The 17,706-nt window shown below is 41.9% G+C and overlaps 1 protein-coding gene across 5 annotated transcripts in view; it reads left to right on the forward strand.

Annotated features, from left to right (window-relative positions):
* The window catches only part of LINS1 (lines homolog 1), a 55,527-nt gene extending 39,395 nt beyond the window's left edge, over positions 1–16,132 (forward strand). For 4 of the 5 annotated variants that reach the window (XM_036878651.2, XM_036878653.2, XM_036878649.2 and 1 more), the window contains 6 exons: positions 7,399–7,894; positions 8,008–8,097; positions 8,877–9,018; positions 9,430–10,020; positions 11,235–11,406; positions 13,205–16,132. In XM_036878651.2, the coding sequence (XP_036734546.2) occupies positions 7,496–7,894; positions 8,008–8,097; positions 8,877–9,018; positions 9,430–10,020; positions 11,235–11,406; positions 13,205–14,120 (2,310 nt within the window). In that variant the 5' untranslated portion in view covers positions 7,399–7,495 and the 3' untranslated portion in view covers positions 14,121–16,132. The remainder of the gene's footprint in view (positions 1–7,398; positions 7,895–8,007; positions 8,098–8,876; positions 9,019–9,429; positions 10,021–11,234; positions 11,407–13,204) is intronic. The other variant, XR_008994704.1, reaches the window with a different exon arrangement.
* Positions 16,133–17,706: the final 1,574 nt, after the last annotated feature.

Raw genomic sequence — 17,706 nt, forward strand, 5'->3', positions numbered from 1 at the left:
ACCAAGCGGCACTCGGAGGTCTTGGAGTGTTGAGGCTTTATTTCACACCGGCGGGCTCAGAGGGGAGTAATCTCCCAAAAAGTCTGAGCCCCGAACAAAGGAAAAGGGACCAATTTATACCTTTCTGCTTCCTTATCTGTAACATTCCTAAGTACACAGCAAGTGAGCAGGCAAGGGGGAGGGAGTTTATGGAGTGAACCTTGGGACCCAGTGCTCTCGGCAGCACCCGGAAACCAAGGGACTGTTTTTTTTGTTTGTTTGGGTTGAGGAGGGGGGGAGGCAGAGGGGAGCCACCTCGTAAATTACTGTCCTTGTAGTGTTGTTTGTGTTGAGGAGGGAGGGGTGTGAGACAGAGTGGAGCCACCCACTAGGTTGCTGTCCTTGTAAATTTTCCCTATCATTTCCCCCTCTGATGCCTGTTCAAACACTTCGTTTTAGGGGGCATCATCTCCTTGGCTTATGACAGGGTCATAGTGGCTCCGCATATACAGGAGCTGTATGGAGGAAACACGTTCCTCCATAAAGTTAATGAGCCAGTTAAATATACAGGGTTCTACTGATAGTTTAAGGATCAGCAGACTCGCTGGCCCAGCAAGGCCAGTTAGAAGAGTTGTTAGCCATGGATTCTATTCAAATCATTCTTGGAACTAAGACTTTTTATTTTCTAACATTTTATTCCTACGCTGGATGTTTTTTTTTTACTTTGGCTAGATTACTCTTAACTATGCCAGACTTATTTGCATAAAAACAACAATCTTCTTTAAGGGCTATACATAAGCTTCCCCGTGACATGAACAGGAGGTCCAGTCTTTTACAATTTTGCAACACTTTAGCCAGGGAATCAATCTGATCTTGCAGCTGAATCATGGTGGTTTCAAGCTGCTCTAAATCTTGATCAGCTTCCTCTGTTAGGGCATCAGGCCCTAAGTCTCTTTTATTAAAGTTGCTGCGTCTACTGCAGCTGATCCAGCTCTACCGAGCCTGACTAGAGCAGGGATCAGTAAAGGGGCAGCTTGTTCTGCCTAGGAAATCTCACTGGGGAAATGGAGGTCGCTCCCTTTAGCCCACTATGCACTTTATAACTTTTGTACAATTAAACATTACAGAGAGGTACTTTGGAAATGCAGGCTGAGACTTGGATCCAGCCAGCAGAGACAGGTAAGCACAGTAAAACAACTTAATGATTACTCAATAGACAATAGAAAGGGCAACTTTTCTGAGGAATAGTCCAGTCCAGGGGTGCAATAGCACAGAGTCCAATGCCCAGAATAAAAGACACTACTCCGAGGAGAGCCAGGATCTGCGGTGCACAGGTGTCTATTAGTCAGAGGGCAATCGTCGGATGCGGAGGGCGGAGAGGATCTGGAGGTCTGGCTGGGCCTCCTGCTGATGTGCTTCCTCATCAGGATGACAGGCTCTTTTTATTCAGGAATGACGGACTCCTGGAGTGATGCCTGCAACCTTGAGGGCAGTAGGAGTAGTTAGAACAATAATGTGGGGCCAGTCTACTGAGGTTTGAGGGGGTCTTCTTTCCAATCTTTAACTCAGACTGAGTCCCTAGCCTGGAAGGAATGTACTGGGGTTCTTTTGAGGGTGCGGTTCATTCGCTCTACTTTCCCTGAACTCTGTGGCCTGTATGCAGTGTGAACTTTTTAGGTAATATTGAGGAATTTAGTTAACATTTGCACTACATCTGCTACAAAGGCAGACTCATTGTCACTGTGGATTGTGGACGGTAGGCCAAACCAGGGCACAGTTTCTCTCAGGAGGACTTTGGCTACCTCCCGGCTCTGTTCTCTTCCTGTTGGGAAGGCTTCGCCCCAGTCAGAGTACGTGCACACTTTTACCAGGAGGTATCTGAGTCTCCTGCTTGGCTGGACGTCCATGAAGTCCCTCTCAAGGTCTTCAAAGGGGGCAACGCCCATTCTTTGGACACCAGGTGGGAGTCGTGGTGCAGACGGAGTATTATTTCTGGCACAGGTCACACACTGTCTACTCCCTGCTCGGCATAGCGCTGGCAACTGGCTGATGCAGTATTGCTTTTGAGGAGGGCCTCCAGGGCAGTTTTTCCCAGGTGGGTGAGCTGGTGGTATTTGCTGACTAGTTGCCTCCCAGTTACAGTCAGGACAAAGATATGTCTGTCTGGCAACATCCACCATCCGTTGTCAGTTAAAGTGGCTCCAGTCTTTCTCCTTTTCAGTGTACCTGGGTGGAGGGGCCTCTACCAGGGTGTTAGGGCCACAGTGAGGGAAGGAGCTCTCCCTGCCTCCTCACCGGCTGCTGCTGTGGCAGCTTCATCTGCTGCCCCATTTCCCTGTGCTGTAGGGTTGTTTTCTTTTTGATGATCTTTGCAGTGCAGAATTGCTACCTTTATTATGTAGCAAAAAGACTGAAGGGCATTTTCATATCTGGCAGGCCTAGGGCTGGTGCCTGTTCTAAAGCAGTTTTTATTTCCAGGAAGGTGGCTCTCTCCTCTTTTGTCCAGGCAGGGGCGTTCAGTCTGGCCCCCCAGGAGGTTGCAGAGGGGCCTTGCCATTGCTGAGAATCTGGGAATCCAGATTTTTGCAGAACCTGGCAGCCCCTAGGAACTTTCACATGCCCCCCCACGTCCTGGGCTGGGGCAAGGAGTTTACGACTTTTTTTCTTCTCTGGCCTTGGTGCCCCTTTCTCCCTGGGTGAGGAGGGAGCCTGAGTACCGGACTTGCTCTTGGCAGATTTGTGCCCTTTTTATGAGGCTCGGTATCTTGAGTCTGACAGGAGTTGCAGGAGGGCCTTTGTGCCTTTTGCACAATTTTCCTGGGTGTCACTGGCAAGGAGGAGGTCATCTACATACCACAGGAGGGCTCATCATGTGGCATCTCTCAGAAAGCTGGCAAGGTCTGCAGCCAATGCCGCTCTAAAGAGGGTGGGTGAGTTCTTGAACTCCTGTGGAAGCCGCATCCATGTTAACTGCATCTGCGCCCTTATCAGTCCATTCAAAGGCAAATAAGAGCTGGCTTTGGGGGGCCAGCCAGAGATGGAGAAAGGCATCTTTATGTCTGTGCGAGTGAACTATTTGGCAGACTCTGGGATCTGGCTGAAGACGGTATGCGGGCTTGGGACCACTGAGTGTAAAGAAACAGTCACTCTATTAATGGCTCACAGGTCTTGAACAGGCCAGTGCCCTCCTCCTGGCCTTTTGACTGGCAGAAACAGGGTTTTCCAGGGCGACTGACACTCGATTAGAATGCCTGCCTCTCTGAGTCTGATCAGGCGTTCCTGGATGCCTGCTCTCACCTCTTGTGAGAGGGGAGACTGCCGCTGTCTTTGTGGCTTCAAGTGTAAGAATATAGTAATTTATCCTCCATTTACTCCGTGGTCTCAAGCATATAAGCTGGTGAGAATCATGCCTGGGCCTGCCCCACCTTATCTCTAAACATCCTCCCCAAGGCATCGGGCCAAGGGGATCTACTACAATAAAAGGCACAACTCTCTGCACCATGCTGCTGCTTGGTCTCTCTTTCTCCGTCTCTCTGTCCCTCTGTCTCGCTGCACTCTCTGCTCTCTGTCTCTCTGTCCCACTGCTCTCTCTGTCTCTCTGCTCTCTCTCTGCTCTCTCTGTCTCTCTGTCCCACAGCTCTCTCTGCTCTCTCTGTCTCTGTCCCACAGCTCTCTCTGCTCTCTCTATCTCTGTCCCACAGCTCTCTCTGCTCTCTCTATCTCTGTCCCACAGCTCTCTCTGCTCTCTCTGTCTCTCTGTCCCACAGCTCTCTCTGCTCTCTCTGTCTCTCTGTCCCACTGCTCTCTCTGCTCTCTCTGTCCCGCTTTCTCTTTCAGATAAAAAAATCTCTTGCATGGGCCCGTGTCTCCTGAGTCGTCCTGGGTAAGGAGGGTCATGGCGAGATACTCTTTCACCGAGAATAGTTGCAGTCTTTTTCACTGAAGAGGGCTACAGGGAGGGTGACCACAGAGTGTTATGCTCCTGTGTTAATTATAAAAGTCATGTTGTGGCCTCTCACTTTCATTCTGACCGTGGGCTCACGGGGGCTGAGTGCAAGAGAGCCCAGTCCTTGTCTGCTCCTGCCAGGCTAATGAGCCTTTCCTCACGGGGCTCTTCCCAGCAGCAACTGGGCTTTGGGGCTTTGCCTCCTTTGCGGCATTCATCCTTCTAATGCCTTCCCCCTTTCTTTTTTCTTTTTTTTACAGTAAGCACACTGGTCTCTGGCTAGGGGGGCCCTGGGCTTCCCCCCTCTAGGTGGCTGGCTTCTCTCTGCCTTCTGCCCATCCGTCTCTTTCAGGGCAGCTGCCAGAAGACTTGCCTTTTTCTTTTGGCAATTTCAGTCATCTTAGTGAAGCACTCAAGCTTTTGGAGCTTTCATCTGATGTCTGGGGCAGCTTGGGCTACGAATGTGGTGTTTACTATCTGCTGGCTCCCTGGTGACTCAGAGTTGAAAGGGGTGTAGATGCGATAAGTTTCACACAGTCTCTCATAATAGGCTCCAGGAGACTCTTCTGGTTGTTGAGTGACTGAAAAAACTTAAGTCATGTTCATAGGCCTTTCGGACCCAGCTTTGATCTCCTGGAGGAGAGTGTCTTGATATCATAGGTGGATCTGGTGCTGTCCCTCAGGGGTGGTGAAGTCACTCGTGGGGTGCTCCTCGGGAACAGCAATTTCAGCCTATGCACCCTGACCAAGGACCCCAGCTGCCTCTTCTCTTCTGTTGTGAACAGGGTACTGCTTTCAGGCCCTGCATCTCTTGCACTGGCATCTGAAGGGCATCTCCCAGCTGAGGGTGCAGTCAGGCTGCTGGTCCAGGGGGAAGTGGGTTCACTGGTCTGGAGTTGGCAGGGAGGCTGACGGCGACGAGGTATCAGGGACCAGGGGCTGGGTGCTGACGGCCTTGGAGGCACATAATGCGGGGGCAATATTAGCTTTTCCTCTGGGTCACCAGTAAAAATGTGCGGAGGCTCAGGCTTCTGTTGTTTCTGTGCAGACTTCCTTGTTGAGGCAACTAAGACCCTACCCTGTCCCTGCCTGTTGCAAGTGAATTGCACCCAAGGGAGAAGGGTCTGGGCATTTTCTAACTGGGAGTTAAAGTATGGGAAGTGATTAGGATGACCTGGATCTCTAGGGATGACCCGCCAGGCTCAGCGGATTGTTGGGACATCTAGGGTTCCTTCTGGAGGCCACCCTACACTAAAGGTTGGCAATACAGATTCACACAGGGTTTTCAACCTGCCAGGAGTTAATTTTACTCTGTTGTTTTCTGAAAATCTCTTTCTGAAATTTTTGATCATAGTGTCAAGGACTGTGAGTTTACTGTGCCCTGACCCCATGACGTGTCCGTGGATGGTGCCGCGACAACAGACAAGGGAGGGTGCTTCCTCTAGAGAGGAGACCAGTCAGATGCCTGTCCGTTCACGCTCCTCGCGGAGACTTTGGCCAGCCTTGGCTAAGGTGCACCTGTATAAGTCCCAGGCCAGGTCAGCCAAAGCTGAATCACCGATATGCCGTGACGGCTGGCCGCGAAAGTGGATGAGGGCCCACGCAAGCTGTGGAATCACAGATTCAGTGCAGACTGAATGACTTCAGCTGCCCTGCACTCTCACTGACACACACACACACCCAGGCAGACCAGAGTTTAAACATTCCCCCCCTGGGAATGTCTACCTGTGAGACTTCTAATAAGACTCCCGGGAGGTGATCAGGCTCCCCTTCCACCCCAACGGGTGGGACTGGCTGGCTCATGGGCCCCGGGGCCTTACCGGATTCAGTGTCAGAACCAGGTCCTCACATGCCAAGCCTCCTTGAGTCTGGCGGGAACAGGGGAGCGGGGCTGGCCCAGGGCGACTGGGTGGGAGACTGCCGAAAGGTCAGGCAGGGTGCGCCTTCTCCGTTGCGATCTCCTGTTCCATCACCGCCCCGCCATTGCCCCAAACCGGTGGCAACAAAGGGCCAGCGCGGTTGGGTTTCCCGGTCAGGGAACGGAAAATACTGAAAAAAACCTGGACTGGATCACCGACGGAAAAAAACCAAGCGGCACTCGGAGGTCTTGAGTGTTGAGGCTTTATTTCACACCGGCGGGCTCAGAGGGGAGTAATCTCTCAAAAAGTCTGAGCCCCGAACAAAGGAAAAGGGACCAATTTATACCTTTCTGCTTCCTTATCTGTAACATTCCTACATACACAGCAAGCGAGCAGGCAAGGGGGAGGGAGTTTAGGGAGCGAACCTTGGGACCCGGTGCTCGGCAGCACGGGAAACCCAGGGAGTGTTCTTTTTTTCTTTTTTTTGTTTGGGTTGAGGAGGGGGCGAGGCAGAGGGGAGCCACCTTGTAAATTACTGTCCTTGTAGTGTTGTTTGTGTTGAGGAGGGAGGGGTGTGAGACAGAGTGGAGCCACCCGCTAGGTTGCTGTCCTTGTAAATTTTCCCTATCACTATCAGTTATCTACAGTTTACAAAGGTGTAAAATAGCCCAAAAGCAGAAATGACTGAGCTGCATAGGATCAGATAATTCCCAGAGGCTCCAGCATTCCATTGAAAGGATATTCATTAATCTCTTTTGCTTCTGCCAAAGTCTGAAATTTTTCCTAGCATGCTTGCTCTATAATTAGCTCATGCTTCCTCTGATATTCATCTATCAGTTGATTGGCTATATTCTCTGCTCTACGTGCCATATCTGATCCCAAATGTCCTTTTCCCTTGTCCCATCATGGCAGAGTTATTTAAGATACCAAAATGTCTAAATTGGCATCCAGCTATGAGTACAGAGTGCTCAAGTTTGGATTGCTTTTGCTTAACATCTTGTCTTTCTCTTTTTTATATGGCATTAAAAAATTTTTTTATTTAATATTGTTAAGTGATGACCAAGGTTTCTTTCTATTATCATATATAATATTAAATTGGGAATTAATCAGCATAGCTATAATTTTCACTACCTAGCAGTCTAACTAGGTTTTCATCTGTAAGTTGAAGGTGAAGGTTAATGAATTTGCATCAGCCCAGGGCTTCTCAACCTGGAAGGGCTTTGCCTCCCAAGGAAGGTGCTGCTGGCATCTAGTGGGTAGAGGCCAGAAATGTTGCTAAACCAGTAAAAGGGACAAGACAACTCCCCACAACAAAATTATCCAGTCCTTAATAGTGCCAAACTTGAGAAGCCTGGATAACCTGTTGAAAAATGTTAGAGGAGAGGTGAAATTTCTGCTGTGATAAAATTAAAAATAATTTTATGATCTTAAATCGGTATGGAAAGCATACATTTTTGGTCTTAAAATAATACTCTTACCAATTTTCATTTTAGAAATGAAGCAATCAGCATTACCTTTAATTTGAGAGACTAAATGGTTAAGTGGAAACAGATGCCTTTCCCTTGAAATATGATATATATATAACACGTAATTTAAAATTTTTCCCTATTTCAGGTTTTACTGAAGAAACATTTAAGAGATTGATCACATTTTGACATATTTACAATTTGGAATTGTCAACCTTTTTGTACAACATATTTTAGCAGTAAACATGAAAGCTTTCTTTGAAGTTTTAGAACAATTATACAAGAAGGTCCTTCTTGGATCCGCGCTTGAACATGACAGCTATGATTACATCTCTTATCTCAACCCAGCATTTTTGGATCAAGATTGTTCTACAAGCACCTGCTCAGAATGCTCAAACCTCCACGGAGTCCAAGACAAGCATCAGCCATCCTCTGTCAATCTGGCTACCGTTTCTGTAGCCCCTGTGTGTCTGAAGAGACACTGTCAGATAAGCAGCGCCAGAGAAATAATGCTCCTCCAGCTCACAGTGATCAGAGTGATGATAACCCGGATACTGTCTGTCGAAACTGAGCTCCGTGCAAAGGACAAGTACAGAGATATAATCACAATTCTTTTAAAATCGTCTAACATCGATTCTAAATTAGTAAGCATTTGTTGTTTGTTGGTCTTTTTTTTTTTTTAAAGATCTAGATTTTTAAAATAAATGTTCTAAAAAATCATTCAGCAATAGTGGGTAAATTTATTGTTTTCCCATAGACCTGTATGTTCCAAAACTCGGATAAATTGTTATCTCACCTGGCTGCCAAGTGCCTTGCACTACTTCTGTATTTCCAATTGAGAGAAAAGGTAAGATAAGTTATCAAATTATGTTATTATTTCTTCTATAGTTTCTTTAAAATTGGTCTTTTACCCTTTAGATATTTGTTTCAATAGAATGTTTGGTTACATAATAATGTGTGCAAATCCACAGAGGTGTAAGAATGGAGTAATATGATGGTGACTTGTATCAAGGATTAAAGTCTTAAATTTCTTGTAAATCATTACAAGTCAGATTCTTAACCTGAAGGATGGGTTTCAAGTCAGCGAGTCCATAACTTTCTTCAAAGGAGTAGGTAGGCCTCCTTCCTCTTCTCAAAAAAAATGGTTTAAGAACTAAGAATGGTCTTTGACATATTGAAAAAAATACAAATTGAGCATCAGGTTTTCTCTCATGTCTGAATTAGTTAACAAAAAAAATTAAGCCTATACTGGCTTATTACAGCTATTATTGCTTTTTCCTTTCTTAAAATAATATTTTTTAAATGAAAAAAGGTGGTAGTTACAGTAGAAATTTTAGAAAATGAGAATAAGTATAAAGAACAAAATCAAAGTTACATATCATTCCACCACCTGGAATAGCCACAGCCAGTATTTTGCTGTTCCCTTTGGATCCTTTATTTCTATGGCATACTGAACTTCTTGATTTAAAGATTAGGATTTGTGTCCTTGTTTTACCAAACATCATCACACTTTTTTTGGCAAGGGAGTAAACTGTGTATAGAGTTGTATTGTATACAGTAGGTAATTTATGATTGCAAAGGAAATATTGTATGACAACTTAATTTTTTTTTCCTCCTCTCTTGTAGATAACATTAAGTAATTCCTGGATTGCTTTTTGCCAAAAAAATCTTTCTGAATACTCTAAAAGTGATGAAGTAGTATACTGCCTCTGGACTCTGACTTTTGTAATAAAAGAAATCTTCAAAGATACATGTTCACAAAAAGCAGGTATAAATTACATTCCCCCATAAACAATCATTATCTAGTTCCCGGGGAGCATTATATTTATAATGAAAGTAAAACTTTTTTTTACAGCATCTGATTTGTCTTGAAGTATGAAAAACTGAAGACTCCCCATATTTTTTGTCTGAGGATGGCTTTTTAAAATGAAAACTTAAAAGGCAAAAATAAAGCTTTTCATTATTATATATCCCTTGCATAGTCTGATGCTGTTGATATTTGTAAAAAAGATATTGACTGTGATTGTTAACTGTTAGTCTGTGTATCTTCATTTGTTCACATCAGAGGTAATCCATTTTTTCATCTTGTAAAGTGATAATATTTATAAAAATTGAGTTCTAAGTTTTAAGAAGCCTTTGTTTTTCTTGTTGTTTATAATTACTGTTTTTGTAATTGCAGAAATTCTAAAGCAGTTCCTGACTCCTTTTGACACTATTTTTGAAGGCTTTTACAATTCCTTATTTTCGGAGTATTTCAAAAACTGCCAAAATACTTCTAAAGTAACAAACAGCTTGATATGTTTCCTGGAATTGCTTGAACTTCTTGTAGCTTCCAGAATCCACCTGAAGTTACATTTCACTTGCCAGAGGATTTTATTTTTGAAACCTTCTTGTGTGCTAGATGTTATTACATGGCCTGTTCAGACTTTTGTCAAAAGGAAGTTAATCATATTCATCAAAAAATGCCTTCTCTGCAAAGTGGGTGAAGACCTGTGCCCAGGGTCTGTCCCTGCACCAGCGCCACCCGATGGCCACTTAGATTCGGATGCTGTGGCCCTGGCTGATGCTGTGCTACAGGCTGTGGGTTCCGGCTTACTGAGGACCTTGTCTGTCCATGCAAACCCTTCCTGCTTTGCAGGTGGTGAGGTTAGCCCTGGGTGGGCACATGTCCCCCGTCCAGATCACGTGATCCTTAGAGCAGCCAGCTTGCTTATCATTAAATCCTTGGAAATCAAGTTTCAAAACTGTGCTTCAGCAAACGAAATGAAAGGTAATTCTTCTAACCCCTCTTGTATGCAGAGTAATGGGTAATTATTGACTAAAGTAAAGTAATTCATACTTACCAAATCTCAGTACTCTAATTCAGCTAATTTATGCCACTTGTTTTCATAATTTATTAGATTTTCCTAAAAAAAAAAAAACCACTAGAATTACCATAAGAAACGTGTCAACTTGTTGTGGGTTAAACTGAATGGGTGTTGAATCATTAGTGGCCAAGGTCAAAAAAGGAAAGTACGATTGAATAACCTCAAAGTGATAGAAGTCAATTCATGTTCATATTTTGTAGTATTTTATTCATCTTTTCCTTCATAGAATTGGTGTATCTACCAATGTAGATTGTTAATAATTAGGAATTGAATTGAAACTAATATGTGAGGAGTTATATTGATGTAGAAATCGTTGCATGTAATTTTCAGGATGTTAGCTTAGAGTCCAAGACAGATATTTAAAGTATGATACTCAGTTTAGGTCTTGGGGAAGACATCTTCCACGTTTCATTTGAGAAAAATGAGTAGTAAATGATCTCTAAACAAGCAGCATATAGTTTCAGTGAAAGGTTTAAAGTGTAAGCAGTGACTTTCTCAATCGCTTTGGATATCATTTAACTTGCAGTAACTATATTAGGTATAATTCTGTGCAATTAAAATTTACAACACTAGGTGGCATATGTTATATAATTCAGAGTTTTAAATTGCCATTAAGACTCTCCAAAATCTTTTTGATGTTGGGCTTAATAGTAGTACTTTCTTTTAATACTTTAAACAAACAAAATTTTTGTTAGTTTGAGAGGCAAGATAATTTTTGTTTGGTTGTATTATCACCTCTAGTAACAGCTGTGGCATCCAGTGAAGTGATTTCTGTTTTCTACCACTCATTCATTTATGTGCTTTAAGCAAGAATCGTGTAACTTTTACCTCAGAGATAGTTATTTGACAGTTGTATCAAATAGACGAGCTGGCCTTACATTTTAACTGATACAAGAAAATATGACCCTAAATACCCCAAGTACTCTTGAGTGAGTCACTTTTTTCTCTGAGGCTCAATTTCCTGATTTGCAAATATTAGACAATCCCTAGCTCATAGACTTCTTGAAAATGTGAATCGTGTTAATGCATCTTAAAGTACTTTAGATACTATATTTTTATATATAGTCAATGCATTCATGAAGTATTGCCTACACTTTGAAATTTGCATTTTTTGAAGTTGATTTACAGAGGTTCCTATCTGAGTTACTGACCTTCTTAAAGCCTCATCTTCAGCCCTCTCTGCAGTCACACAATCCATGTGAGTGGCTGTCTAGCATCTTCATAGAACAAGACGATGACATGGTGGAGGCTGCCAGAGCATCATTGGGCATCTATTTACAGTTGATCAGGTTCGTGTATTTTAAAGTAATTGTACAAACTGCAAGCCAGGAAAGCAGAAAACATTTTTAATAATGTACTGGATATATTATTTACTTTCCATCATTAGGGGAAAATATCCCTAACAATCTTGTGGTTTCCTTGTAAGTTCCAATTTCATTCTTTAACCCTGCCCTGCATGAAAATGAGATTACATTTGGGTTCTCATTATGAAAACTTGGCTGGCTAGGCCGATCTAAGGGTAGTAGAACTACCCTCGGATTAGAAAATAGGGATTCTGCTTTAGTCTTCATCTGTTTTATCTGTATGATCAGGGGTAAGTTAGTACCCTTGTCTGAATCCTAATATAATTGATGTTTAAGAGCTCTTTTCGCGTCTATGACTAACTTTTGTATGTTGTCCTTCTGTAAGGTGATTTTTGCGTTTTAAAGGTGGGTTCAACCTTGTATGTAATCACAGGGACTGTTCTGAATTTTCATTTTATTACACAGTTGAACGGGGACCAATACCATCTCAAGGCAATATATAAACTTGGTTATGAAGTTATGTTACTGGTGACCTTCTCCACTGATCCTGTTTCTGCTGCATTAAAACAGCTGTACCTGAGTTCCTATCTTCTTGTGCAAATATCTGTAATTGGTTATGAAGCTAATAACTGCTGACCTTTTACACTCTTTCTGCTTCTGCTTTATTAAAGCCCTAAAGTATTTGCTTTACTTTCTTTCTTGGCTTCAGAGAAAGGGATTTCTTACTAATGATGGTCGGTGCAGTGTTGTGCTGCCAGCTCTTGCGTGTGTTATGACACTGCTGGCAGTGGCTGCTTTCAGACTGTAAGTGTTTGGGGCCAATTTTCAAAAGGTTCTAATCAAGAACACAGAATTCCTGCATGTGATTTGAATTAGGCTCCAAAATTGTCAGATACAAATTCAGTCTGAAAACGGGCATGCCGATTAGAATATATCTTACTTTTACTCAAAGTTGACTTCTGACTCCTTGGAAAAGAGGAAGGAAGCCTTTGAATTATATTGACTTTACATATGAATTTTTAGATTTCTTAGTGTGTGCAGAAAGGTATGCGCTCCTGTCATATGTATTTTTTAATGCAATTTTATTAATGAAGATTATTTGGTTGTAAATGATAGAAATCAGCACAAACTAGTCTCATGGGGAAAAAAGGAATTTATTAGCTCGTAATTGGGAATTCCAAGGAGACAAGTTGACATTAGGCACAACTGTATGTACAGGCATTCAAATCATATTATTGATTTTTTTTTTTTTCTCTATCTCAGCTCTGAATTCATTCTCGGGCAGGGCCAGGCTTACAGATCCTTGCAGTTATAATCTTTAATAGCTCTAGCAAAAGCTCCAGGAGAGATCTGATTAGACATTTTGGGTCACAGGTCCTGTTGCAACAATCATGTGGCCAGGAGGTGCTCTAGGTGGGTCTGTCTGGGTCACATGCCCACCCCTGTTTAGGAAAGGAAGGAGGTTAGTCTCCAGTCCCACCTTAGCACATGGAATTAGTTACCTATGAAAATGAGAAACTCTTGATATCAAGAGATGGGGTGATAAAGGAGTTCTATTGGGCAGACAAAAATTGGAACTACCAAAGTCAGTGGATTTTCTTTATTGAATTAGATTTAAATAGAGTTTATGGAAAAAGAGATTATTTGAAATTTTTTTCTTTTAAAATAATACCCAGATTAAAAAGTAATCTAATAGGTGAATTCATGGTATGTGAACTGTATCTGTCAAACGGTTATTTTTGTAGAGTCATTAATCTGGGGTCTCCATTATCTGTATTTTCAGAGAATGTGAAACTACTGAAGGTTTGACCCAAGAAAAAGAAATGTGGAACCATCACACACATGAAAATGGCTATAATCCACACTGTATTTTCTTATTCTTGTTGAAAAATATTGGGTTTGATTCTTCAGTTCTTCTTGACTTTTTGATTTCATCAGAAACCTGTTTTCTTGAATATTTTGTTAGATATTTAAAATTATTGCAAAAAGACTGGAATAACTTTTTCACGATTTGCAAGTACTTTGATGTAACTGAGTCTAAAGATAGCATAAATATTTGTGGTTGTATCTCTTCACCCAACCAGGACAGAAGAATGAGCCAAAGAGAGCTTAGTCCTTTGGCTGCTCTTGGTGGTCACCGAAGTTCTCATGTCTGGCATTCCCATGCTTCTTCTGAATCCCTGAACCAGGTCATGATGTCCAAGGAAACCCACAGCATACTCCAGGCGAATAGTCCATCTGCCCCCCAAGCTTCTCAGAGTCTGGTAGATTATGACAGCTCTGATGATTCTGAAGTAGAATGCACAGACCAGCATTTAGCAAACAGTAAACAGACATCTTTACACCAAGAAGCAAAGAAGAAATTTCAGGACACAGTTGTAGTAAGTAAGGATAAAAAAGAACTTAGCTTGGAGTCTCAATCAAGGTCTCTGGTTCCAAAAGAATCTAATACTCCCCTCTCTGTTGATTGTGACATAGCCCCAAATAACAGGGTCTATGAAATGGGAATATCTTATAGAACAATCAAATGCTTAGAAGAGCTACAAGGTGCCATTTACCGTTTGCAGAAGAAAAATCTTTTCCCCTATAATCCAACAGCGCTTTTGAAGTTGTTAAAACATATTGAGGCAATCTATAATGAAAATGTGAACCCTTGGTTAAATAGTGGCATTTTATTTCCAGGAACTCTTTTTCCCTGATAGAAATTGTGTCTTAATGAGATAATAGTAAAAAAAAGGTCCTCAAAAGGGTTTTCCAAATCAAGGCTTTTTGCCTTTTGGAAGCAGCATAGTGATTGAAAAAGATATATATATCAAATGACAAGTCACCTGAGAGAGCTGCACACAACATGAAATTTATGGAAGTTCAAACTTACACAAATCTTGGATGGGTTATTGCATTGGTTTGCTAGCGCCCCTATAACAAATTACCCCAAACTTGGTGGCTTAAAACAACAGAAAATTAATTTTTTCATAGTTCTGGAGGCGAGAAATCCAAAAGCATGGTGTCAACAGAGCTATGCACTCAAGGCTCTTGTATTTCTCTCAAGAATCCTTTCCCACCTCCTCCTTCCTAGCTCCTGGTGTTTGCTGGCAGAGCTTGGTGTTCCTTGACTCAGAGCTGCATCACTCCAATCTTTCCTCCACTGTTTCATGACATTCTCCCACGTGTGTGTCCATATCCAGTTTCCCCCTTCTGAGGACACCAGTCACTGGGCTAGAGTCTGCCGTCATCCAGTGTGACTTGATCTTAACTTGTTTACATCGGCAAGGACCCTATGTCCAAATGAGGTCGCATTCATAGGTTCTAAGGACGCGAATTCTTGGGGGAACACTGTTGTTTAACCCAATGCAGTTACTCTTCCCCCCTGAGGTATCTATGTGAAATGTGATAATGTAAAAAACTTAAAATCATAGTTTTATTTTTCAAGAGAGGTCATTAGCTCTATGCGTATGTATGTATACAGTCTGTTCAATGACCATAAGTCTATTCTTTAAAGAAGAATATGATTTTAATCACTAGGTAATATCCCTATTTAAAATTGTGATATGAATAATTATATTCTGTCTTCTTGAGGAGAGGCAGTAAATTCAAGTTTTCATGTGCATATTGGATTTGTGCAGTAAGAGCAGCAACTATTGTGCTGGTGAGTCTGTTATTAACGCAATCTGAAGTGTTGTCCATAATATATTTTTTAAGTGGAGGACTGAACCTACCAGATGTTAAAATATATATTAATGCTATGATAATCAAAAGAGATTAGTATTCATTGAAATAGAAATGGCAAGACCCCTGGAAACTTTTAATAGAGGATTGCTAATTAAAATAACAAAGACACTAACCAAATAGAAATGCAGGGTTCAAAAAGTTTGGTAACAGAACCTGGGGTATCCATTGGGGCAGCTTCTACATCATTTAAAAGGCACAACAAAGAATATATATTCAAGCATGTCTAATGCATGTTGTTTGTAAAAGCAAAAGAAGTATGTGGTGGAAAAAGTGTGTATACTTAGCGGAATACTGTATACTTGTAGGAAGAATGAGCTGTATTCACATTTAGAGATATGAAACCAGTAAGAAACAAAAGTGAACATATGGGGCTACCATTTATTTAAGAAAGGAGGAACAATGCATCTATATATTTCTATATGCTTTTGTGTAATTATAAAATGTTTATGTAAGCATGTATAAGAAAGTCAATCCTGGTTGCTTTGGGAAACAGATCTGAAGTCGAAAACTAGACTTCTCACAATGTATCTTTTTTTACTCTTATTTACGTGTATTTAACTGGGTGCCTAAATTTTTTTAGTGCAAGTAATTTTTTAAGACAATCGACAGAACAAAACAAACCTGATTCTTTAGTTTCCTAAGGGTACAGAAATGTTGAATGCATTAAAAGTCATGCTAATACAGATATGTTTTTGACCCGTGTTTCTCTAGAAGATTAATAAGGACCCATTAGCCCCTTGTTTTATTTAAAATGAGGAAAAGGCAATCTTATATGTATGCTGAGTGTTAGTATTCCAGAGTTTGTACATATTTACTTGACCCTTGGGTGTAAGTCAGTTCACTCATGAAGCCCTACCAGTGGTGAAGGTGACTGATGTTGGCTGTATGGTAACAGTCCTTGGCCATTCAGAGTATCCAAGAGCTGTTCCAAGTTAGTTCATAAAGGAACACAAAACTAGCAGTATTTGCAGAATGAGTTCCCAGTCTGTAACTCCACCTCTTCTCCAAGTAAAAGCATATGTACGTCCAAGTAAGCACAAAGTCTCTTGAATCTAATTTCTGGTTTTACCTTAAAATATAAGACACAACAAAGTAAACATGTAAGTATACAACCTGATGAATTTTCACAAACAACATTCCACAGGAACCAGTGACCAGGTCAAGAAACATTTCTGGCACCTGAAAATCCCCCATGGATCTCCTTCCAGTCACTATCTACCTATGAAAGTAACCCTATCCTGAACTAAGACAACATTAATTTTGTCTGGTTTCATCTTTTATGTAATGGAGTTATAGAATATGTGTTCTTTTATATCTAGCTGCTTCAGCATTATTTGGGAAAATATTTTTTTTAGGAATTGTCAAGGACATGCATTTCAGCTACAATTAGGAACAAAATACTTAAACTCCTGGAAATTATCTATGGCGCAGTATGCTAGGATGGTGCAACTGACAAACACTGTTTGGAGCAAAATACAAATGCAGACAGGTTCTGCAGGGCCTTGTGCAATTGGCCCCAACCTGCTTCTCTAGACTCACCTGTGGTTCTCCCTGCCACCCACTGTCTTAGCAGCACAACCCTTTGTGTATTCATTCATCAAGTCATATCTTAACTGTTGGATCTGTGAAGACTTCCTCATCTGTTCTGAACCGGTAGATTTTACAAGCTTTGCATATTCTTCACTGTGCTCTTTATTGTGGCATTTGTCACATATTTTAATCACTAGTTGACAGTCTCCATTTGCCAGGTTCTTTCACACTATCCTTAGTGATTAGCATCATACTTATCCCATTAAAAGCACAATACAAATGTTGACTAAATGAGATAGATCCCTCTCCAAGGACTTGATAATGTCCTGGGGTAGACAGGAATCCAGAAACTGATCTTTAACACATCATACTTATATGCCAACCACTGTTCTAAGTGCTCTACTAATTCTCATAATAATGTTGGAAGGCAGGTACTATTATGATGCCTGTTTTGCAAACTAGGAGATAAGTAATTTGCCCAAGCTCACCTAACTGGTAAAGTGGCAGAGCTAAAGATAATGGATCCAGGCAGTCTGGTTCCAATGTCCAATCATACTCTCTTCTCTGATAAAAGAAGTCATGCTAGAAAGGTATATTGAGGTCAGATAGCATAAGACCTTGGATGCCATGCTAAGGAGTTTTGACTTCTGTAGGCAATGGAGAGCCAATGAGGTCTTTGAGTAAATGATTGGCTTTATGTTTGCAGAAAGTGATTTCAGTAACAATAAAGTGGCCTGGCAGATAACAGAAAGATTGGAATGAGTCCTGCAGAAGTCCTGTTGGAGTCAGGGGCAATGGAAATGAAAAGGGGGAGCAAGACCTTCCAACTGAATGCGCATCAGGCTGTCTTCCTCCAGAGACCCAATACAAAAGTAAAGGGGCCAAAATCGAGAGCAATGAGACACCAAAGGGACCAACAGCAGACCTAGGAAAACCAAATCCCTAGCTGCAATGGGAGCTGAGAAGCAGCCTGATTACCAGGCTGATCCCCCTGAAGTCTCAGGAGTATCAAGTACCATACTGTGT

The sequence above is a fragment of the Manis pentadactyla genome, chromosome 18 (genome assembly GCF_030020395.1).
Source record: "Manis pentadactyla isolate mManPen7 chromosome 18, mManPen7.hap1, whole genome shotgun sequence".
Classification (NCBI taxonomy): domain Eukaryota; kingdom Metazoa; phylum Chordata; class Mammalia; order Pholidota; family Manidae; genus Manis; species Manis pentadactyla.